At 56.6% G+C, this 21,119-nt stretch overlaps 4 protein-coding genes and 1 long non-coding RNA gene across 15 annotated transcripts in view; 2 read left to right on the top strand and 3 right to left on the bottom strand.

Annotated features, from left to right (window-relative positions):
* LOC116761885 overlaps nt 1-537 on the bottom strand; it is a 74,654-nt gene extending 74,117 nt beyond the window's left edge. For 4 of the 6 annotated variants that reach the window (XR_004352158.1, XR_004352154.1, XR_004352155.1 and 1 more), the window contains exon 1: nt 420-537. This is a non-coding gene — a long non-coding RNA (uncharacterized LOC116761885). The remainder of the gene's footprint in view (nt 1-419) is intronic. The other 2 variants (XR_004352159.1, XR_004352157.1) reach the window with 2 other exon arrangements.
* On the top strand, nt 533-2,816 carry RPL29 (ribosomal protein L29). Of its 3 annotated transcripts, none has more exons than XM_032648281.1 (4): nt 533-617; nt 969-1,079; nt 1,398-1,462; nt 2,268-2,816. In XM_032648281.1, exons 1-4 carry the CDS (start codon nt 557-559, stop codon nt 2,691-2,693), a joined length of 663 nt encoding a protein of 220 aa, XP_032504172.1. In that variant the 5' UTR covers nt 533-556; the 3' UTR covers nt 2,694-2,816. The 3 variants fall into 3 exon arrangements, with proteins under 3 accessions (XP_032504172.1, XP_032504174.1, XP_032504175.1); XM_032648283.1 differs by having other exon boundaries at nt 597-751; XM_032648284.1 differs by lacking the exon at nt 533-617 and adding an exon at nt 676-751 and having other exon boundaries at nt 1,035-1,079.
* Nucleotides 2,817-3,458: 642 nt separating this feature from the next.
* ACY1 (aminoacylase 1) lies at nt 3,459-8,384 on the bottom strand. Of its 2 annotated transcripts, XM_032649054.1 has the most exons (16): nt 8,247-8,320; nt 7,952-8,065; nt 7,721-7,836; nt 6,985-7,049; nt 6,790-6,894; nt 6,347-6,441; nt 6,001-6,077; nt 5,826-5,915; nt 5,662-5,718; nt 5,245-5,318; nt 5,114-5,163; nt 4,849-4,993; nt 4,678-4,746; nt 3,989-4,068; nt 3,806-3,866; nt 3,459-3,723 (listed from the first exon to the last, which is right to left on the bottom strand). In XM_032649054.1, exons 3-16 carry the CDS (start codon nt 7,812-7,814, stop codon nt 3,559-3,561), a joined length of 1,227 nt encoding a protein of 408 aa, XP_032504945.1. In that variant the 5' UTR covers nt 7,815-7,836; nt 7,952-8,065; nt 8,247-8,320; the 3' UTR covers nt 3,459-3,558. The 2 variants fall into 2 exon arrangements, with proteins under 2 accessions (XP_032504945.1, XP_032504944.1); XM_032649053.1 differs by lacking the exon at nt 7,952-8,065 and having other exon boundaries at nt 8,247-8,384.
* On the bottom strand, nt 3,473-19,652 carry ABHD14A (abhydrolase domain containing 14A). The gene is made up of 19 exons (XM_032649067.1): nt 19,522-19,652; nt 16,554-16,814; nt 15,172-15,503; nt 12,645-12,856; nt 12,369-12,484; nt 11,008-11,243; nt 8,247-10,795; nt 7,721-7,836; nt 6,985-7,049; nt 6,347-6,894; nt 6,001-6,077; nt 5,826-5,915; nt 5,662-5,718; nt 5,245-5,318; nt 4,849-5,163; nt 4,678-4,746; nt 3,989-4,068; nt 3,806-3,866; nt 3,473-3,723 (listed from the first exon to the last, which is right to left on the bottom strand). The coding sequence occupies exons 4-7, from the start codon at nt 12,836-12,838 to the stop codon at nt 10,613-10,615; spliced, it is 729 nt and encodes a 242-aa protein (XP_032504958.1). The 5' UTR covers nt 12,839-12,856; nt 15,172-15,503; nt 16,554-16,814; nt 19,522-19,652; the 3' UTR covers nt 3,473-3,723; nt 3,806-3,866; nt 3,989-4,068; nt 4,678-4,746; nt 4,849-5,163; nt 5,245-5,318; nt 5,662-5,718; nt 5,826-5,915; nt 6,001-6,077; nt 6,347-6,894; nt 6,985-7,049; nt 7,721-7,836; nt 8,247-10,612.
* ABHD14B (abhydrolase domain containing 14B) lies at nt 16,231-20,500 on the top strand. 3 transcript variants are annotated; one of them, XR_004352232.1, is made up of 5 exons: nt 16,231-16,409; nt 17,333-17,568; nt 18,804-19,045; nt 19,402-19,815; nt 20,285-20,500. XR_004352232.1 is itself a non-coding variant. In XM_032649065.1 (4 exons), exons 1-4 carry the CDS (start codon nt 16,234-16,236, stop codon nt 19,579-19,581), a joined length of 834 nt encoding a protein of 277 aa, XP_032504956.1. In that variant the 5' UTR covers nt 16,231-16,233; the 3' UTR covers nt 19,582-20,500. The 3 variants fall into 3 exon arrangements, 1 of the variants encoding a protein (XP_032504956.1); XR_004352231.1 differs by having other exon boundaries at nt 18,804-19,815; XM_032649065.1 differs by having other exon boundaries at nt 19,402-20,500.
* The last annotated feature ends 619 nt before the right edge of the window (nt 20,501-21,119 follow it).

Below are 21,119 nucleotides of genomic sequence, written 5' to 3' on the forward strand. Positions count from 1 at the left end.
CCCCTGTCCCTCCTCCAATCTTGCCCATTTCTGTAAAAAGCACCATCTTCACGCACTTGTTCAAGCCAAAAACTTAGGGGCTACACAGGCCTTCTTGCTCTCGCCAATCTTCTGCGTCCCAAGCCCAGTCTACCCTCTTTCCTTACCCACTCCTATCCATCCCCCGTGCCCCCACTCAGCTCCAGGCACCATCCTGTCCCATCCTGCACCAGACTCCTGACGGCTGGCTCTCCCTCCTCTGCCCGCTACAGTCCATTTTCCGCGCAGTAGCCAGAAATACTTTTTTAGGAACACGAATCTCCTGTTACCCACTGCCTAACATGTATTCCTCAATGACTCCCTTCGCCTTCAAGACCTTTAATGAGACCTGGGACCCAAGTCAGGAGGAATATGAGGAGAAAGGAGAGGGGTCGGTAAACCTGAAGGAGCGAGGCCAGGCCCGTAGCACCACCTTCCCATCTGGCTTGTGTCCTCCGGGCTTAGGAACCTATCTTCACGGCGCTGGGGGAAGCGTTTCCAGTAGTCCCTTCCTGCCGCGACAAGCCTATTTCCCGTGATGCACCACGGCGTTCCTCTTCCTCTTCCGGTCCCAGGCGTTTCGGGATCTGCGGGCCCCGGTGAGTGCTAGCCGCGTGGTATCCGGAGCCATCCGTGACTCCCGGACGGCGGCGGGGCGCGTGGCCTTAGGGAGGACGGAGAGACCGGCTGCCTGGCTGTGGGGAGCGGAAGCCGCGGGGCGGGGACGTTGCTCGTGGGTTCTCAATGGATGGATGGGAGGGGGAGAATTCGGATTTGGGGGGAGAGCGCAGCCTTGCGGCTGGGGGGTAGTTTCGAGGCACCACTACCTGAGTTTGGGAAGGGGAGACTGGCGTTGGGTCGTGCAGAATGAATCCGGGCTGGTGGAGGGCGCAAATGCAAGGCATCTGTGCTGAAGCCTTATTCAGGCTTCTGGCCTAACGTTCTTCTAGATCAAGGCGAAGAGGTAGGCCCGGCCCCGCGAGCCCCCAGCTCTGATCTCCACTCTCATCCTCCAGTTGCAGACATGGCCAAGTCCAAGAACCACACCACGCACAACCAGTGTAAGTTCCCCTGGCCCAGCCTTCATCTAATGCCCCAGACCCTGGCAAAGATTAGGGATACTGAGCAGGGAAAGGAGGCACATTCCTACAGTGGGCCTGGGGCTGATTTTACTTTCAGCCAGCATTACCTATGGGGCTGTAGATTTAGAAGCCAGGGATCCGCTTGGGATAACCCACAGTGCTTTGCATTCAGGGGTAAGGGGTTTCTTAGATGGATCCCAAGTAAGGAGAAATTATGGTTCTCCCGGGCTTGCAGCTGTGATGGTGGTCTTATTAGAGGAAATCTCTTTTTTGGTCTAATTCCTTTTTTCCCCACAGCCCGAAAATGGCACAGAAATGGCATCAAGAAACCCCGATCACAACGATATGAATCTCTTAAGGGGGTGAGTGTGTGCGCCGAATCAGAAAAAAGTGTGTGTTTGGCTCCAGTTGCATGGTCAGGGTCTTTCATGTAGCTTAACTGTCCTTCGTTTTGCCTGGACTTCATGCTGTGCCAGACCTGTAATAAAGCTTTACTTGGCCTTTACTGGCCCGAGTTGTAACCTGCCTCCTGAGAGCAGTTTGTCTGATCATCTCCCTTGCTCACTCAGAGCTTTTCAAGGGAAGGGGTGGTCTTGCCTGTGTACCCAGTACCTTGTGAGCCTTCCATTCCACTTTGACCACCCATATGACCTTGATCTGATGCAGTACTAGGCATGGAGGGGGCAGCTTCCCTTCCTGTGCTAGGGAGTTCTAAGGATTAGCCAAGAAGGCTGAGGCTGTAGGGTCTGAGCACAACTGAGTCTCGTCTCCACTTTGCTACTCCACTGTACTGTTGGTCTCTCCCCGCCCCTTTCCCTTCCCTCCGTTGGTCCTTATTCTGCCTTGTTTGCTGTGAATCTGTTGTACTAACCTTAGTATTTGGCACCTTTTAAGGGTGAGGGGGTGGGGTGTCCGTGAGGGGGTTTCAGGAAAAACTCAACCAAAATCCTGCTGTAGGAATTTGTTCTTCCTTTCTGAGCTCTATTGGGCTCTAAGGGCCAGATATTTCTGCATTTAAGGTTGACTTGAGGCTGTCTCAGCTCCCAGCAGGCCTCGGCTGGCGCCTGATAGTCTCGTGGGTGCTGCTGTGGAGAGGGGCACCATGGGTGACTTGGGGGCCCCTACATTCTGCACTTAACAGCCACCTGTACATTTTTTGTCTTCCAGGTGGACCCCAAGTTCCTGAGGAACATGCGTTTTGCCAAGAAGCACAACAAGAGGGGCCTGAAGAAGATGCAGGCCAACAACGCCAAGGCCGTAAGTGCACGTGCTGAGGCTATCAAGACTCTCGTAAAGCCCAAGGAGGTCAAGCCCAGGATCCCAACGGGCGGCAGCCGCAAGCTCAGTCGACTTGCCTACATTGCTCACCCCAGGCTTGGGAAACGTGCTCGTGCCCGCATCGCCAAGGGTCTCAGGCTCTGCCGGCCAAAGTCCCAGGCCAAGGCTCAAACCAAGGCAAAGGCTGCAGGTGCCGCTGCGGCTCCGGCTCCGGCTCCGGCTCCGGCTCCGGCTCCGGCTGCGGCTGCGGCTGCGGCTCCAGCTCCAGCTCCAGCTCCCAAAGGTGCCCAGGCCCCCACAAAGGCTCCAGAGTAGAGACCTTTGTCTGCCAATGTGAGGACAGAAGGACTGGTGTGACCCCTGGGCTGCTGTCTGCATGGGGCTGGTGTCCTCCTGTGCTATTTGTACAAATAAACCTGAGGCAGGATCTTTCAGTCACGTGGGGTCGGTACCTACATTTTGTGTGGGAAAAGAGTTTAGCCTTCCTTGGATGGCAGGGTGTGGGTGGGAGTCAGGGGAAATAGGGCCTTGGAGTGCCAGAAAGGGACCTAGTAAATGAGGAGTGGTTGGGTGCCTTAGGGACACTGGGGCACATAGCTTGCTGGACTGGGCAGGCTGGTAAGGACAGAGAAAAACCCCAAACATCCCTGTCAGGTCTTAAAACTTACCCAGAAGAAAAGGGAGGACCCAGAAGAATTCTGCACTCTGGCCTGGGGAGTTCTAGGTTCCTAGCGTGCCTGGCCAGCATTCACTGCTCTGAGTTGTACAGTCCCCCAAGTTCTAGGGCTCCTGGGAGGCCAAGCAATGGTGGCACTGCCTTACTTGCATGACTGTGCTGTATTCTTTGCCCCCTGATCAGGTGCTTCACCAGCAGTCTTAGCCCTCTGAACAGCCAATGAAGCACTGTTTCTGGTCACACTAGATCTTCATCTGTAGTCCAACTTTGGGCACTGGGGAGGCTCAAAGAGTTGTTGTTATGCTGGGGCAATAGGTGTGACCCATGGTGTATGATCCCTCATCTCTGATGTAGGTGTTACTATTATCTTTGAAACCCTGCTCCGTGAACATCCTTGCTGTTAGTACTTCAGAAGTGGTCCCTGTCCACACAGACTTTATTGTTGGGCAGGGGGGAAGAAGGGTCCTTGGCACTGATCAGGGTGGAGGTTGGAGAGCCCGGGGCTCAGCTTTCGCTGGGCAGGGTGGGCACGCTGGCCAGGGCAGGCAGCAGCCGAGTGTATATGTCGATCCCGCGGAGGAACATGGCCTCATGCAGCCGTTCATCGTGGTCGTGGAGCAGCACGGGTGTGTGGTTCATGGGTGAGAAGCCCAGAGCTGGGACCCCCACCTGCAGGGGGCAACAGGAGCCGTTAGGGGGAAGGCCAGCACCCAGGACCATTCCACTGCCCACCCTACTGCAAGCAGCTCACCGCACGAAGATAGCGGCTGTCTGTGGCAGCGGGGAAGATCTCCGGCTCCAGGGTGAGGTTCCTGTAGAGGGAAGAACCTGGTGAATGTGGAGGCAGAGAGGGGAGAGGGCAAGGGAAGGGTTGAAGGAGCAAAGGAAGGTGGGAGGGAGGGAAGGGGAGAGGGGGGCTGGCCAGTGTGCTCACATGTCCTTGCAGACCCCACTAAAAGCTGCCCACCAGGGGTCTGAATCATCAGTAGATGTCATTCGGGGCTCTGTCCATTTCTGTGGGGAGAAGGATAGCAGGATCAGGACAAGGCCTGGGCATCTTGCCCTATTCTTCATAGGGTAGGCTGTGCCTGGCACAGGGCACACACCCGCCTACTCAGACATCCAGCTGGCCAGTCCAGCAACAGGCCCTCTTTCAGTCTCTCAAAGGTCACAGGTCTGGGACCTTCTGTGTGCCCTCCACTTCCTGTCCATCCTCAGATCCTTCCTAAGTGCCCCTTCCTCAAGATGGCACTCCCAGACCCCTCAGACTGGTCAAATACTCCAGTTACAGGTTCACAGTTATGAGGTCCCACCCTTTCCTGGACCACATGTGTTTACACTTACATAAAAGTAATACGTAATTTTTTGATTCATGTCTATTCCTCCCTTCATTGTGTAAAGACTATGAGGGCAAAAACTTGTCTAATTTCACTCCCTAGTATTCCCCAGCACCCAACAGTGGCCTACACAACTAACGCTTGTTGGTGAACAAAATATGTCTCTCACAGCTAAAGCCAGGATGTATGCAGGCACACCAAACATACACTCCTGCAGTGACACATGCGGCAAGCCCAGCCTCCCCAGCTCCTACAACTCCCCTGTTGTAGGTTCCCCAGTCCACACCTGAGCAAACTCGAAGGTGACCCCTTCGCCAGCCGCCTGGCACCAGCCCTGCAGCTGCTCCTCGAAAGCCTGTGAGAAGGGAGATGAGTTGACCCCTCAGGCTCTCCCTGAGCCTCTAGGACAGGGCTGAGGACCCAGGCTCCCTCCTCCAAACCCAGGTGGAGATGGCACCTTCAGGTCCACATCTGGTGCCACGCGGAAGTCAAAGCTGGCGCTCATAGTGGCAGGTACCACATTATAGGCTACACCACCCTCTAGCTTAGTCAGGTTCACGGAGGTTACGGCCCCCTGCTTCAGTTGAGGGTCTGACTGGAGCCTGTGGTGGGGGGCAGGGGCAGCAGCAGCAAGGGGGAAGAACAGATAGAAAGGGGGCTCAGCCCCCCTCCTCTCCTGCGTAGCCTCCCAGAGCCCCGTGCCCTTTCCCAGGCTGCCTCACCTCTGCCTCTCCTTCTCCCGAAAAGCCAGGATGGAGCTCACAACCTTGTGCTAGGAGAGTGAGGTTAGATGTGAGAGTGGCCCCAGGACAGCCTCGGGAACTCCCAAACTCACTCCCCGTATGCCACACACCAGCTTCTCTGCTGCCGTGTCCTCAATGAATCGTGAGCCGTGGCCTGGCTTCCCGGTGCTTGTGACCTGCACCCCTGGGAGACGCAGGGGGAAGGGGGTGTCTTCAGTATGGGAGAGGCTGGAAAAGCAACCAGCCCTGGGATGGGCCCGGGGTCTTCCCCTCATTCCAGGCTCCTCTGCCAGGTCTCTGCCCGCCTCAGAATGCACAGTGTAGAGCTGGTTTCTGCCCATGGTTAGGGCCTCCCTTCAGAAGCTCAGGAAAGAGATGCCCAGGTAGGAAGGGGCTGGGAGGCAGAGGCCCTGGGTTCAAGGCCTACTCAGGCCCCAACTTGCTGTGGAACCCTTGGCGGGCCCCTGCCCCTTCTGGCCCAGTCTCCCATCTGCACAGTGACCCCCAACGTCCAAGTGCATACTCACACCAGGGGCTCCGCTCACTGTAAAAGACAGTGAAGGCGTCAGTGGGGTTGGCCAGGCCTGAGGAGGAAAAGGTTGGCCAGGCCTGAGAGGGTGGAGCGGCCCAGCCCCCACTAGCAGCCTCCCTATCTCCTGCTGGCCAGTCAGTGTCCTGCCACCCTGCTCACCCTCATCCAGGGCGAAGCCAGCCCTCAGGGCCTGGAACTCGGGCCGCTTCACAAACAGCTCCATGCCTTGGTGACCCCCAATCTCCTCATCTATAAAAGAAGCAGGAATGTGAGATAGGGGGTGCCCCAACACTCTCCCCACCCCTGAAGGTGCCCCTCCTCGAGTCACTCCTACCTGGCACAAAGGTCATGTGGATGGTTCTGGGGAAATGGTGGCCCTCAACCTTCAGCCTCCTCACAGCCTCCAGGTACCTGAGGGGCAGTAAGAGGGTGTAAGCCAGGTGCTGGGGGGGAGCCATCAGAGCAGGCAGGCTGCAGCCTTGGGCCGTGCTCTGCCACAGCCTAGCAGGTGACTCCAGAAAGTCTGTCCCTGTCTCCCCATCCATGCAATGGTCATAGCGGGAATTCCCGCCCAAGGTAAGGGGTCAAAATGTTCCTTGGCCTTGATGTTCTCCAATCACACCTGGGTCCTGGGTCAATCCAATGGGCCAGTGGGGAAACTGGGAATGAAGGACACTCACTGGATGCCGACACACTTCATGTCCTGGGCGCCCCTGCCATAGATGTAGCCGTCAGCATCCTTGAAGGCTTCAAAGGGGTCATGACTCCAATGTTCCTGGGGGCAGGGGCAGGAAGAGGGACCCAAGCACCAAATGTAGTCGTTAATCCACTCTGCTCAACTGTGGCCCTGCCCAGGGAGCGGGTGCCCTAGGAGCCCACGTAGGGCTGAAGAGGGCAGCTGACAGCCATCCCTCATCTCTGCCTCCCACCACCAACCCTGCCTCTGGCATACCCCACCCCTGACATGGAATAGCTACTGGGCAGAGGCTGCTTGATTGAGTAGAGTAATGCTCTATGAGGTCGAATCAGTGCCAGGACCAGCATCGTGGGATCCCTGCAGTCGAATGGGGGATCTGTACCATCTTTGTCCCCAAGGGTGTTCCACTCCCTACACCCCCCGCACCTTAAAGACAGGCACCACATCGGTGTGGGAGTTGAGCAAGAGGGAAGAGAGTCTGGGGTTGGTGCCTGGCCAGGTCAGCACAGTCACCACACGGCCAGCTGCCACCTGGAGAGGGCCAGGAGGAGGGGTCGTCAGTGCACGGTGAGGAGCTGCCCCAGGCCCACCTCCCCTACCCATGCAGGGCCACAGGCTCACCTCCACTTTCTGACAGCCCAGGCCCAGTTGGCAGGCTCTCTCCTCAAGGAAGGCCACGGCAGCCCCTGGGAACACAGACAGCCTTGCTGCTGCTTCTGCCTCCCCACACCTCCCACGGGCCCAGGCAGAGATGGGGGTACATCCAGAGAAGGGAGCAGACCCCTGCCTCAACACAATTCCACATCCGTCAGAGACATCTGCATCGCTGTCCCCAAGAAAGAAGACATTTTTGGCCAGTGACCCTTTGTAGAAGGCCAGGTGGGAAGTCCAGAGTGAGAAGCAGGTGTCATTGTTACCTTCCTTAATGATGGGGAAACTGGCGCGGAGACATAAGTCTCACCCACTGTCTCCCAGCTGGTAAATCACAGAGCAGGCATTTGGATTGGACCCCAGTACACAGTTCCCAGCCACCAAGCCTGATTCCCCGAAGGTCTGTGGCCTTTGTTCAGCCCCAGTAGGCTTCCGGGGGCCTCTTCTTCCCTTCCCCAACCCCAAGTGCTGGAGAGTAGGTGAAGTTGTTCCCTATTTAACTGCCAGTTGTAACTTTTGGAGCAGCACAGCCTGGAGGGGGTGCTGAGCTGTCTGCTGACCTAGGGAACGTCTTAGAGGAATGGAGGCGCCATTTGAGGCAGCAGATTAGGCTCAGCTGGGTGACAGGGGTTGGCGCCTGGTTTAGAGCACAGTCCCCGCCCCTGATGCCCCACCACAGGTCCTCCTGGAACCGCCGCGTTCTCACCGTAGTCGGGCTCGGGTTGGACGGTGCGGATGCGCAGGTACTGACGGAAGAGCGTCACGGATGGGTGCTCGCCCTCACGACGCTTGCTGGCCATGGCGCTGCCCTGCCGTGGTGAGCTAGGGGCAAAACGAGTGGCTACCTACCCCTCCCCGCCGCTGGGGCTGGTGGGCTCCATTTACACGCAGTCCCTCCCCAGGGCGGTTCCCCGGCCGCCCCGCAGGGAGAGAATACCTTGTTTCGGAGCCCCCAGTTACAGAGGCCCCATTCTGTTTCAGGCGCTGTGCTGGCCACTTTCAACACATTTCCTTATTTAATCCCCCAAGGAACCCCATGAAGTTCGTGCCTCTGAAAGCCCACATTACAGAGGAAAAAGCTAAGACATATTCAGAGACACCTAGAAAGTAGCTGAGCCACGTTTGAAACCAGACATTGACTCCCCCCGCCCTCCTCAAAAAAATTCTCCCAGTTGCCCGGATTTCAGGTCAGGGAGCCCCAGATCCCTCTACCCCTCTCCACGGCCCCCCACCTCACTCTCTGCTGGTCTTAGGCCCACGCTCCCCTCTCGGCGTCCGCCCTGGACTGTGGGCGGGACTCCAGGTCCTGCGAGGTCTGAGGATCAGAACTGCCGCGGTCCGCCCACCACGGGGCCGGACCCCGCAGGGCGGGACCGAAGAATGCGAATCAGGGCCGTCCCAATCTCTAAGGCCCAGTGACCGTGGGCGTCTCCGCCAGCCAGTGGTTCCAGCCTCCGCCACTTACATGAGGCTGGGATTCAGGGGCCCACCCCGGGGCAGCTGCCTCCGCCGCCGGCTCCGCCCTGCAGCCGACAGCGAGCTACAGGCTGGCCCCGCCCCCTCAGGCCCCGCCCTTGGCCCTGGGCAGCGGGCCCCACCTCCCGCAACCTCCCGATTGGGCCAGAAGGGAGGAAGGCGGGCACTGACCGGAAACTTCGCAGCTGCCCCCTTGAGCGCCCCCTCGCTCTCAGAGTACAGCTTTGAAAAGTCCTGCTGGGTCTGGCCCCGGCCTGCTCCACCACCCCCTCCCGCGAGTCTTGGACTTCTCCCCTCCTCACGCCTCAGCTCCTCAGGGGCGGCCTCCCTGACTGCCTCAATGCTCCCTGTGTGGAGAGGTTATTGGTTAATATCTGTGAGCTCCAAGATGCTGGTCCATGTACCCGCAGGATTCTGTCCCTGGCAGGGCACAGAACAGACGGACAGCGTGCCAGGAATGAAGGATAAATGAACGGATGGGCGCATGTGTGATCGCACCACTGTGTAGGCAAATCTGTGTATCAGTGGGTGACTGTGTGTATGACAATGTGAGATGGTGGTTGGGTGTGACAGAGGATGGCACGATGAGAGGATGTAATCGTGACGCTGTATGAGAGAATGAGAGGTGGGAAACTGCACAAAAGCATACGTGTGGCACCTTCTTGGCTGACCCTGTGCCAGGCTCCCTGGCTCTTCTGCAGCCACTGGAGAGGGAAGATAAAGAGGCACAGGTGTCCCACTGGCCACCCACAGGCTGCACACAGTTGTAGCTGCCCATCTGTGCATCCGGCTGTCCTTTGTACTCTCAGCCAGTTCTGCCCTCAGTTCCAGGGGCTGAATCAGCTTGGGGAGGGGTGGGGGTTGAAGACTTCAACCTCTGGGCACAGAGGAGGCAGGCTGGCAGGGTAGGGTAGGGTCCATCCAGCCCTCGTGAGGTTTAAGTCAGACTGCTGACCCACAGATTCCCAGGGGCAAGCAGGCTATTGTTGGGGCCCAGGGCAGGCCATCCCAAAATGTGCCTCAGTGGCATGTTGATTATTTTGAATTAAAGTCACTTGAGAAATGTCCAATGCAAAAGAGACATTCTGACCCTCCTTTCTGTCTCCCTGAAAACAATAAATCTCTATACAAAAGGTACACTCCCTGCATCTGGAGGTAGGACACTCTGATTTCCGGAGATAGGGAATTCAGGCTGAGAAGCCTGTATAAACAAACCTTGTTAATTCTTTAATTTACTACCCCCAAGCCCACTCTGTTTAGATTCTTTACTAATTGAGCAGCCAAAATATGCTTCTTTGTCCTGTCAAGTCCTCACAAATTTATTCTTTGTCTAAAAAGTATAAAAGCTGCCTGCTCTGGCCACTTCTTAGGTCCCATATCTACGAGACCTCCTTGCACATGATTAAAATTTCTTTTTCTCCTATTAATCTGTTTTGTGTCAATTTTATTGTTAGTCCAGCCAAGAACTCAAGAGGGGTAGAGGGGGAAATTTCCCTCCTCCCAATACTGTGTTACTTATTAAACCACATTCTCCACCCCACCTTTACAAATCTTGCTCCCTTCGGCCATAGGTCCTCTATTCCTGACTCACTCAACTCAGCCGCTAGACCCTGGATTTCCCACCAATCCCAGTGGTCATTCAGCAGTAGTAACATCCCCTCTCCATGACACTCCCACGTCACCAGCCCAGTATGGCCAAGTGCTCTGCTTAACCAGACTCAATCCTAAAACCACTTTCTGAGCTAGGTGTTACCATCATGCCCATTTTACAGATGAGGAAACTGAGTCAGAGTAGCCACTCAGCAGCCATCTAGTAAGTAGCGCATGTCCTTAGCCTTCCCAGGCTGCTGGAGCAATCCCTCCAGCTCTCAGTCCCAAAGCAGTCCCAGACTTGCCTCCAACTCTAACCCCACCTGCAGCAACGCCAGGAAACAGAACCTGTCACTCCCTAGGCATAACAAAAATGCTTTCTTTTATTGTGCCTCTGAGATGAAATGAGAGGTCCTGACTGGGCCTGGCCCTCTGGCCTCTACCCTCCAACCCCAGGGGCTGCCTCCCTGGTGGAGACTGGTCCAGATCCTCCAAGCTCAGGCCAGGCCTGGGGCCTGGACAGTGGGTGAGCTCAAGGCAGATGGTCAAGGAAGGCAAGAAGGACGAGGTGGAAGTCTTGTGGTTTGTGGAGGTAGCAGGCATGGCCTGCATCGCGCAGCTTCACCACAGAGTGGTTAGGCAGGTGGCGGAGCTGCCGCAGTGACTCCCAAGCCAGGACGCGGTCCAGCTCCCCATACAGGATGAGAGTCGGGGTCTGCAGGGCAAGGCAAGGGGCTGTGATCCTGGGGCCTGATGGGGACTGGCCCTCAAGCCACCTCCTTAGGAAATCTTCCCTATACACCCCATCTCTCCCATCCAGATCAAGGATGGGGCCATGTGTCCTCCAAGTAAGACCTGAGGCCTTTCCCCCTATGACTTGAGCCAGGGACAGGAAGCCAGGACTTTTGGAGACCCTCCTCCCAGTACCTTCACGGCCTGGAATTGTTCTTGGGTGTAGTTCTGGGTGGACGCAGGTGCAATGGGCACGAATCCATGCAGCTGGTGGTGGCCTTGCATCAGGAAGGGCAGGGCATAGCAGCCACTCAGTGAAGGGCTCACCAGCACGACATTCTGCACCTCTAGGTCCTGCAGCACTCGCTCCAACAGCTGTGCCCGCCCTGCCTCTGTGCTTGCCTCCTTCGAAGGTGCCGAGTTCCCAAAACCTGGGAACAGCAGAAGGCACCAGCTGAGGGAGGCTGGGAAGGAGGTCAGGACTTCCTGCCCACCAGAGTGAGGGAAAGAGATGGGGGGCAGTGGCATATAGCATCTGCTACCCCAAACTTCCTAGACGTTATTTTTGTATTGTGATAGGGCTGCTAGAAAACCATCTTTCATTCATCATGTTGGCAAAACTAAAAAGACTGATAATACACAGTGTTAAGGAAGATGTGGACACTTTTGTACATGACTGGAGGGTAAATCCACACAGCATTTTTGGAGGGTAAGATAATATTCGTCAAAAAACTTTAAATGTGTGTCCTTCGACCCATCAACTGGCCTTGATGGCTACCCTACAGAAATTATTGCCCACATGCTCAAAGAAGCATGTCCAAAGATGCTTCAGCTTCCTTACTTGAGCATTTCAACTGACACTGAAAACTCTAAAGCAGGCTACACAGCCACCAGTCGAGGAGTGGCCAGATAAAACCTGTTCATCCCTCTGATGGCACACACTATGGAGAGGGAGGGTCACAGTGCCTGGCATGACCCATGAGACATGGTAGAGGAGAAGAAAACTAGACTGCAGATAGATTCACTAAGCTGGCAGGACACCAGTCATGTTTACAGCCCCCACCAAACAACCCTGTATCTCTAGGCATGGAAACGCCCAAAGAGGGCCTGGCACCCTCAAACTGCTTAGAGAAGTGAGAGGGAGAGAAACATGGCATGGGTCTCTGAGGGCATCACTCTTGGTTGATTTTTTAATGACAAGAATAATAGCAAAAATCATTTGTATAGCTGAAAAAACAAAAAGCTACCTAGTTTGTCATAAAAAGGACAATGAGATCTCCCCATGCAATCGCTTGTGAGGCAGGTCATGTTGCTAACTGCTCTGTGACATGCAACAATCCACACCGTAGTTTTCAAGGTAGAAAATAAAAAACACACAGCTTTTCGTGTTGACACTTTGTGTTGTGACTTGCCACTGCTTGTTCAGACACTGGGGTCCAGATGCTCCCCAGCCACAACTTAGGGCTTTCCTATCCCTCCAGTTCTCCCCTCTGGCATGCTGTCCCCATGTCCCTGCTGCACGTTACCTCCTTAGACCCAGGGGTGGGGGCTCTCACCTGGGAGGTCAAGGGCCACGGCCCGGTAGCCCCTCTGTGCCAGCAGCTGCAGTGTGCCCAGCTGCTCCCATGTCCGGGAGTTAAAGGCCTTTCCGTGGAGCAGCACCACATCCACCCTGTGGGCACACAGGGGAGTGTGTGTTCTGGGGGTTCTTTCTTCCCAGGCTTCTCCCACTGCCCTCCCAGGCCCTGAGCACTTTGAGCTGAGCTGGGGGACCCACACAGGGACTCCCCGCGGACCTAGTCCTTCCACTACACCCTGGGGTCAGCACCCACCTGCGGGCCCGGTGAAGTGGGAGCACCTCGCGGTAAAAAATGGGGGAGCTGCCAGGGGTGAGACCAGCCAGGATTGTGACATTGGGGTCTCCCCAGAGCCAGGAGGTCTGCTCAGGGGGTCCTGGCAGCCCCACATACAGTAGCAGCATGAACAGCAGGCCCAGGCCCAGCAGGGCGACCTGGGACCGGGTCATGGAGGTCTGTACCACAGTCTGGAGGAGGAGAGGAGAGGGAGAAGAGGGTAGGGCTGAGCCCCTGCAAGGTCCCCTGGACCCCATTCTCAAATCCCACCCAGGAGCGCCCAGCAGAGGAAAAGCTCAGCCCTTGCCCTCTCCTCTGCTCCAGGCAAGGATCTGAGGGTTCACACCCAACTACTCCACATGCCAGGGCAAGGGCTCAGATACCCTAAAGCGTGAGGAGCATCTGAGATGTCCTCTTGGCATCAGTGGCCACCATCATCCTTGTGCCAGCTAAAACCACTTCCATTCATCAAGTGCTTATGATAGCCAGGCCCTGTGCTTGGCCCTTCACAATAACGACTCATGAACCCACACAAAAACACTAGGGAGCAGGTATTATAGGTCTCTTATAGATGAGGAAACTGAAGCTCAGAGAGGTAAATTCTCTTACCCAAAGTGCAGAGTAGCAAGCAGGGGAACTGGGACTTGAGCCCAGGGCTGGGCTCCTAACCACCAGGCCACACTCAGTTTGCCAAGGAGGAAACCAAGGCTGTGAGGTGACGGATGAACTCGTGGACAGAGTGCTGAGAGTCATCAAAGGTGAAAGACATCAAAGAGTAAAGCGATGTCCCACTGAGGGCATGTTTTGAAATGGTTCTTTTTATCACACTGCATATAATAATGCTAAAATCAGAATGTGTTTTACCACTGATGGGAATATTTAATGCTCTGCCCCAGCTGATATTAAGTGGGAAGAGAGCTCATGGAGAATACCCTTTATGGAGGAAATGCCTAGGCATGAGGGGGTATGTGGCTAGGGAGAAGCATGGCACATCTAGAAGTGGAAAGGGAGCCATGGAGGCTGGAGAGACAAATGCCTCCCACCCCCCAGCTTCACGCCAAATGACCTGCTTCATGGACTGCTCTAGTCTGAGTCCTTTGCCAGCCCAGAAAACAGACCTCGGTATCCAGGACCCAGAGAGAGCAGTTAGCCCTGCCTTTGAGACTCTGCTCTACCAATTCCTGGCTGTGTGCCTTGTCAGTAAAATGGGGAGGATAACCTGGCAGCTGCCCTCCCAAGACTCCTGTGAGATTTCGGTAATACAGTGGACCTGACCAGGAGCTGTCTTATCATTTCTTGGGTCTAGGGTGAGCAGGCCTGCCTTGTTCCCAGATTCCAGTAAACAGGTCTTTATTGAGTGTCAGCTGAGCGCTGGCTGGAGTTCAGGGCTGGGGAATCACCTCGGATCCCCCCACCCCACCACCCCTCCCGGAACGAGAAGGCTTGTTTCCCAAGCCCCCACCCCCAGGCTCAAGGGTCAGGTGGTGACTGGGCAGTGGCAGCCCCTCTGGGGCTGATGGAGGACCAGATGCTGAGTGGAGGAAAAGCACGCTCCTCTCTTCTTTCTGACCACGACCAGCCTCGGACGCAAGCCTGCAACGCGCGGCAGCCTAGGTTCCCACCAGGCAGAGCATCCGCGCTGAACCTCTCCTCTGGTGGGCCTGGTGCCCTGGGGCACCTCTCCTGGTAGGGAGGGACGGGACTTCAGCCGTTGCTATGGCAACCCTGGCAGCTGGAGCACTAGACCACAGTAGGCTACAGATATGGGGGGAGGGGAGGGAGGCGCTGTACCCGCGTTAGGTCCTTGGCCTACGCGTCGACAATGACACACAGGTGTACAGACGTGCACACAAACTCTTGTCCCCAAACGCTTTTCCTTTGTACAAGCTATTCCCTGCACGTACAGGCAGCCTCCTTGCACACGCACGGGTCTCTGCACAATCGATACCTTGAAACACCCTCAAAGTCACGCACACATTCAGCTATCAGGAAGGCAGAGGGACAGGTAGACACACACACGCTTTCAAAACCATATGCAGACCCTCATATTTCAAGCACCCAGTCATACACACAACCCCAGAACTACACACGCACACAAGAAATACACAGGCACAGGCAGAAAGACGGACACCCAAACACAGACCCTCAGAAATACACACACAGACACACAGGTAGATATACACCCTTAAAATCACGCACACAGTAGACATACAGACACAAGCGGGCAGACAGGCTGACATAACCCCCCCAACACAGGCACACAGAAACACCGATACACCACACACACATACACCACACACACATACACGTACACCCAGACCCCTAAGAACACACGCTGACAAACGCGCGGGCGCGCACACTCGACACACGAACACAAACATACTCGCTGCCCCAGCGCGGGGCCCCTCCCAGCAGGACTCTGTCCCAGGGCTCCGGGGGCAAGGGGCGGGGCAAGGATGGCCCGCCCCCGGGCACCCTGCTGGCCTCACTCCCCGGGGACACTCACCGGGCCGACAGGGATGACCGGGTCTGCCACCGTGGGGCGGGCTCCGCTCAGGTGCAACCAGCGCCAAACAGCCCCTAGACGTTGGCGCTACCTCAGCCTCCGCCTCTCTGCGGGCGGCTGCGAGCCTCCGCGCGCCTGCGCAGTCCGCGGTCTCGGGTCCACGCCTAGTAGCCGAACTGGAGGGGGCACTGGGGTCGGCACCCCAAAGCACAGAGACTCGGCACCCCCGTCCCCCCGTTCAGATTTTCCGGATTGTTTTTGGCCTGAAAGCCGGGGGAGGGACAGTCGACTTCTTCCCACCAGCACGGCTCCACCCTTGCTCAGTCTCCGGTCTGTACAGCAGGGTTAAGGATAAGGATCACATAGGGTTGTCACCGCCACAGAGGCCTGTCTTAAGGACTGAGGGATAGGTCAAGCCTTAGAACAGTGTCTGGCGCGGAAGCCTCGCTGCGTAACTGCCAGATATTAGTATTGTTATGCAGCAGCCCCAGGTCTCCAGCCATCCACTTCCCTGACCCCTGCAAATACACACGCGCTCGAGCACTCGGTCAGGGCCCGGGGTGGCCTCTAGGCTTCTATGTCTCTATATGTCACCTATCCTGGTTGGTGACATGCGACCAACATCTGATCTGTCCCTGACCTGTGTGGGCAGACCTGGAAAACGGAGGCTGCACGGAACACGCAGCATTCACTCCTTGTTAGCACTCTGTGAGGTAGGCAACATCACAGCCATTCTACAGGCAAGGAAATAGGCTCGGAGGCGTTGGGAAAACGATCATGGCTGGGCATTGGCAGAGCTTCGCATTCAAACCTGCCGGGCCCCAGCCATATGCCAGACAGACTGACGACTCTGGGTTTGGGCAGCCCAGGCTGGGGACGAGGGGGTGGGGAGGAAGGGCGAGGGAACAGGAAGGATGAGACCCCAAAGGAACCCTCCTTCTCAAGCCACACCATATGCATGTGGAGCAGGTCGCTGAGGGTCTCGGGGCCGGACCCTGTCCGGTGCTTGGGGCACGTGGGGCCGAGGGGCGTGGGGAAACTGAGACATCTGTGAGAAGAAGGATGGGTCTAGCAGCACCCGTCGGCCCTGGGACGGCTTGTGGCCACAAGCGGGCGCCCCGGAGCACGGCCCGGCCCACGCCCTCCGGCGGGCCACATCCCTGCTTCCCCGCCCCGGGCCCCAGTCGCCGCCTGCACTCGCCTGCCTCCTATTTGCTAGAGCCCACGCAGCTCCCCAGGTACCTGCCCTGCGCCCCCCAACCCTCTCTTCCTCTCTCCAATTACAACCCACCCCCACCTACCCCAAGTTTCTCCTCTGCCCATCTCGGTTCCCCAAGCCCCCTTCCTCGGGTCTGCCCCCACCCCCTCTGCATGCACCCTACCAGACCCTGCGATCCACAACCGAGGTCCTCGGAGGGGACACAGCGAGCGGTGGCGGCGCCGGTGTCCGCGCCCCTGGCCGCGGCGTCAGTGCGTTGGGCCCCAGCGGGCAGCGCGCTGAGGACCTCGCTTCCCTCGCCGGCCGGAACTTCAAAGCCTTTCCCTGCTCAGCGCTCCGGTTTCCGGCTCCGGAAAACAGATTTTTTTACTCTAACCCCTATCCTCTTCGGCCTGCGACGCCAACCTACGACCTATAACAGTGCCTGGAAGAGGAAAATGTTGAAAAGCAAAATAGTCAGCTACTTACTGTTGATCGCTGTTGATCCATTTACTATGCTTACTATGTGCTAGGCACTGGCGAGTGTTTTACATGCCTGGCCTCATTTAATCCTATCAACCACCTAGGAGCTAGTACTATTGTATTATCCCCATTCGTACGTAGAAAAGGATAACAATGGGAACAATAATTGTAATGGGAGACCCATGTATTAAGTTCTTTCCAAAGGCAGGCACCATCAATTATCAATTCTTTTTTTTTTAACTCATAAATTCTTGAGATAGGCTTTAATGTCCCATATTTCAGATGAGGAAACCAAGGCAATTAGGTAGTGGCAGATGCAGGAATAACACCTATGTCTTCCTCACCCCAAAGCATGTTCCTAGAGTTTTGGGAGCCTCCTTGATGCTCCAGGAGGGACCCCTGCCCTGTCTGTGGCAGCCTCCCTGCTCCACCTGGGCAAGGTGTTCTGTGGCTTCTCATCAGCCTGGCCTTGAACCACAGGTGCTTCACCAGCACAGCAGGAGGTATGGCAGGCGTGGAGCAGCACGAGGGCACCATCCAGGTGCAGGGCCAGAGCCTCTTTTTCCGAGAGGCTCACCCGGGCAGTGGGCAGGCCACCTGCTTCTCCGTGCTGCTGTTGCATGGCATACGCTTCTCCTCCGAGACCTGGCAGAACCTGGGCACGCTGCACAGGCTGGCCCAGGCTGGCTACTGGGCTGTGGCCATTGACCTGCCAGGTAACTCCAGGGAAGGCTTCTGGACAGGGGTTGTGGGATCCTCACTGGGGACCCAGGGCTGGGGGCTGGGGGACTGGGAGGACCTAGCCAGGCTGACTCCTGAGCTAGACAGGGCGCAGTGCACACTACAAGGGCCTTTGAGCTTCTCTAGTCCAGCCGGGTGTGGTCTGGACACTGCCCAGCTGCTTCTGTGTTGCCCGGGGCAATGTCTCAGTGTCTCTGCTTCTGTTTCCTCATCTGTAATGGGAGATAACCACACTCATTCTGGGGTTTGGCTCTAATGAGAATGGAATGAGATTATCCATGTGAGTATGTGGCCAGTACCTAACACATAATAATCGGTGCTCAGTCGATTGGAAGTAAAATATTTTGAAAGAGCCGAAACCACAGGCTCTGTTGGAAGCCCTGAGGAGTGACACTGAGTCCCCTGGCACCTTTGGGGGTGGCTAAGCCCCCAGTCATGATCCCACATACAAAGCCCTAATTTAGGTCCTGAGGGAGGGAGGAGCAGCACAAGACTGCCAGTCATAACCTCAACTGGCGGGCCCCAGCCCATGGTGCCAAGTGTGAAGGTGGCAGCATGGCCAACCTGCTCCCCTCACTGGCCATGGCTGGTATGGTCTCAGTGCCCAAGGGCAGGCCTCCAGGCTGGGACAGGATTGGTTCTGACAGTGGACTGGGCTGAGCTTCAAGGCCAAGGCCTTGAACTAATCCTGCAGAAGGTAGGGACTGACTAATTGGAGGGGAGGGATGTGTGCAGAGCCAGTCTCTCATCCACTGTCCTGGAGGCATCTACCCTGCCAGCCCTGGGACAGGTGCCTTGAAGCAGTTAAATCAATTTTCACAACAATCTCAAATGGCAAACACTTTTGTTACCTCCTTTTAACAGATGGGGAAACTGAACAGTAGAGTGAGGGCTGAGGGGACTTTCCCAAGCTTACATAATCTATAGTGGACAATTGGGACTTGGATCTGGCCAAGCTGAGCTTCAGAGCCTGATTCTTTGAGGACGCTGTACTGGGGGAGATGGGCACAAACATGGAAGGAAATGCCTTATGCTTGCTACAGATACGACAGACCTAGGTTGCTGTAGGAATAACTACAGCATGCAACACTGCCTGTTGCAGGAACCTGGCACAGAGGTTGACCTAGGAGGGCTTCCTGGAGGAAGGGACCCTCTCTCCCCTGTTTTCCTACTCACCACCTTTGTCTCTCTCACACCTGAATCCCTGCAGGTCTGGGGCGATCCAAGGAAGCAACAGCCCCTGCCCCTGTTGGGGAGCTGGTCCCCAGCAGCTTTCTGGCAACTGTGGTGGATGCCTTGGATATGGGCCCCCCAGTCGTGATCAGCCCATCGTTGAGTGGCATGTACTCCCTGCCCTTCCTCGTGACCCCAGGCTCCCAGATCCGGGGCTATGTGCCAGTGGCCCCCATCTGCACTGACAAAATCAATGCTGCCGACTATGCCAGAGTGAAGGTACCCCTACGTGGGAGGCTGAGATGTCCCTGCCAGGAGCAAGGAACAGTCCATCCCTGGGTACTGGGTAACCAAAGGGGTAGCTTCCGGGAGGAGTTGAACCACCAAACTCTGCCCTTTTGGTGTACTAGGCAGAAGATTACTGTGGCAAGCCCTGTGCTAAACTGTGTGCTGGGGCATACACAAATTCATACCTCTCCAAACCATCCCTGCACTGGGCCAACTTGTCTCTCTCTGTCATTTGCAGTGACCCCGGGGAGAGACCAAAGTGATGGGGAGGGCTGGAATTGATCTCTAGGAGGCTGGGGCTGGTGGGGCAGGTCCCTGTTAACTCTGCCTCCCATTGCTTTCTCTAGACCTCGGTTCTTATCGTATATGGAGACCAGGACCCCATGGGTCAGACCAGCTTTGAGCACCTGAAGCAGCTGCCCAACCACCGGGTGTTAGTCATGGAGGGGGCGGGGCACCCCTGTTACCTTGATAAACCCGAGGAGTGGCATACAGGGCTGCTGGATTTCCTGCAGGAGCTAGCATGAGGCGCAGCCCTGCTGATGGGGGTGGGCCACTTGCCTGCCTTGGGCTCTCTCTCACTCATTCTCTCTCCTTCCCTTCGTGGGCTCCTGCTCATCCTGCACATCCAACAGGTGTGTCTTTCTATCTGAGTTCTTTTAGGGTCTGTCTTTTTCTCTTCTTTCTCTTGCAGTGACAGACTGAAGAGGTGAAATCAAGAGAAAAAAATTCAGGAATCAAGGGACATAATCTGGTGGAGGGTAATCCATTAGATGAGCTTCTCCTATAGGCTTTCCTGCTCGGCTTGCATTCCTTCCTCTGCTCCGCCCAGCCTCCCCCCACCTCCCAGCTCCTCCTTTGGCTGCCCTGCTGGGCACAAACACCCCCTACCTTCACCTCTGAGGCCACAAATACATACATGACCATATGCATGCATACACATTACAGTCATCTATGTTCCCAAATATGATCCTTCACTTGGGGGCAACCACACAGGTACATGCAACTCTGGGCTGATACGCACACTCTCACAGCAGCTTTGCATTGCATGCACAGGCACACACACACATACTCTGTCCCCACACAAGCACCTGCACAGGCACATGCTGCCCTCCCCAACCATTCAGCACCCCATGGCTGGGAGGGTGGGGACACCATGAGGCCAGCCCTTGCAGGAGACCCTCTACCAGGCTTAGGGTGTGGCCAGCTTTGAACTTCACTCACCCACAGGTTGCAGCTGGCCTCCAGATCAGAAATGCCCACAAAAGGGAAGGGCCATCACTTCGACCCTCAGATCTCCCAGCTTTTCCACTTTCTTCTGGGTGCTCCACAGCTCCCCAGGTTATTAGGCCTGGGTTTTCTCAGCCAAGCTAGTTTCCTGCTCTGAGTTTTGGGGGGTGGGGAGAGAGAGATTGGAGGTCTGTGAAATAAAGTGATGCAATTAGACCCCGCAGACTCTCGCTGTCTCCAGAGCGCCGCCCCTCCCCCGCCCCTTGGGACCGCCACCGCAGGCCCCTCCCCCACCCTGGCAGGACCAGATGGTCCCCCTGCCCTTTGTCCACCGGGCCAGATGGAGGGGAAGGGAGATTGGATTCCCCTCCCCACCCCCACACACCCAGGTGCCAAGAGACTCAGCTGTAGGGGGACGTGGAGGTCAGTGGGACCAGGCTGAGCCGATTACGGAGGAGAGGGGGAGGTAGATTTGCGCCCCAGGGGGCGCGGCAGCCAGGGGTGCGGTGCGGGAAAGCGAGAGCTTGGGAACCGCCCAGCTCCTCCCCCTACTCTTACCCCTTCCCTAGTCGAGTACTCAACTGCGCCGCGTCCCTCGCGACCCTAGCCCAAAAAGGAATTCTGGGGGTAGCTCTGGGAGAATCACGGGGCGGGTGCACAGGGTCACACCGCTCACAGGCGCCTCCTCCAGCTGGTCCGGTAACCTGTCCTGGACGGACGAGGGCTTGGCCTCGCGCAAGCTGGGGGTGGCTGAGGGGTGCGGGGCTTGGTGGGCGAGAGCCCCGCGCGGGGATGGATGGCGCAGAAGCGAGGAGCGCCGGGAACCCAACCCGGC

The sequence above is a fragment of the Phocoena sinus genome, chromosome 11, assembly GCF_008692025.1.
Source record: "Phocoena sinus isolate mPhoSin1 chromosome 11, mPhoSin1.pri, whole genome shotgun sequence".
NCBI classification, from domain to species: Eukaryota; Metazoa; Chordata; class Mammalia; order Artiodactyla; family Phocoenidae; genus Phocoena; species Phocoena sinus.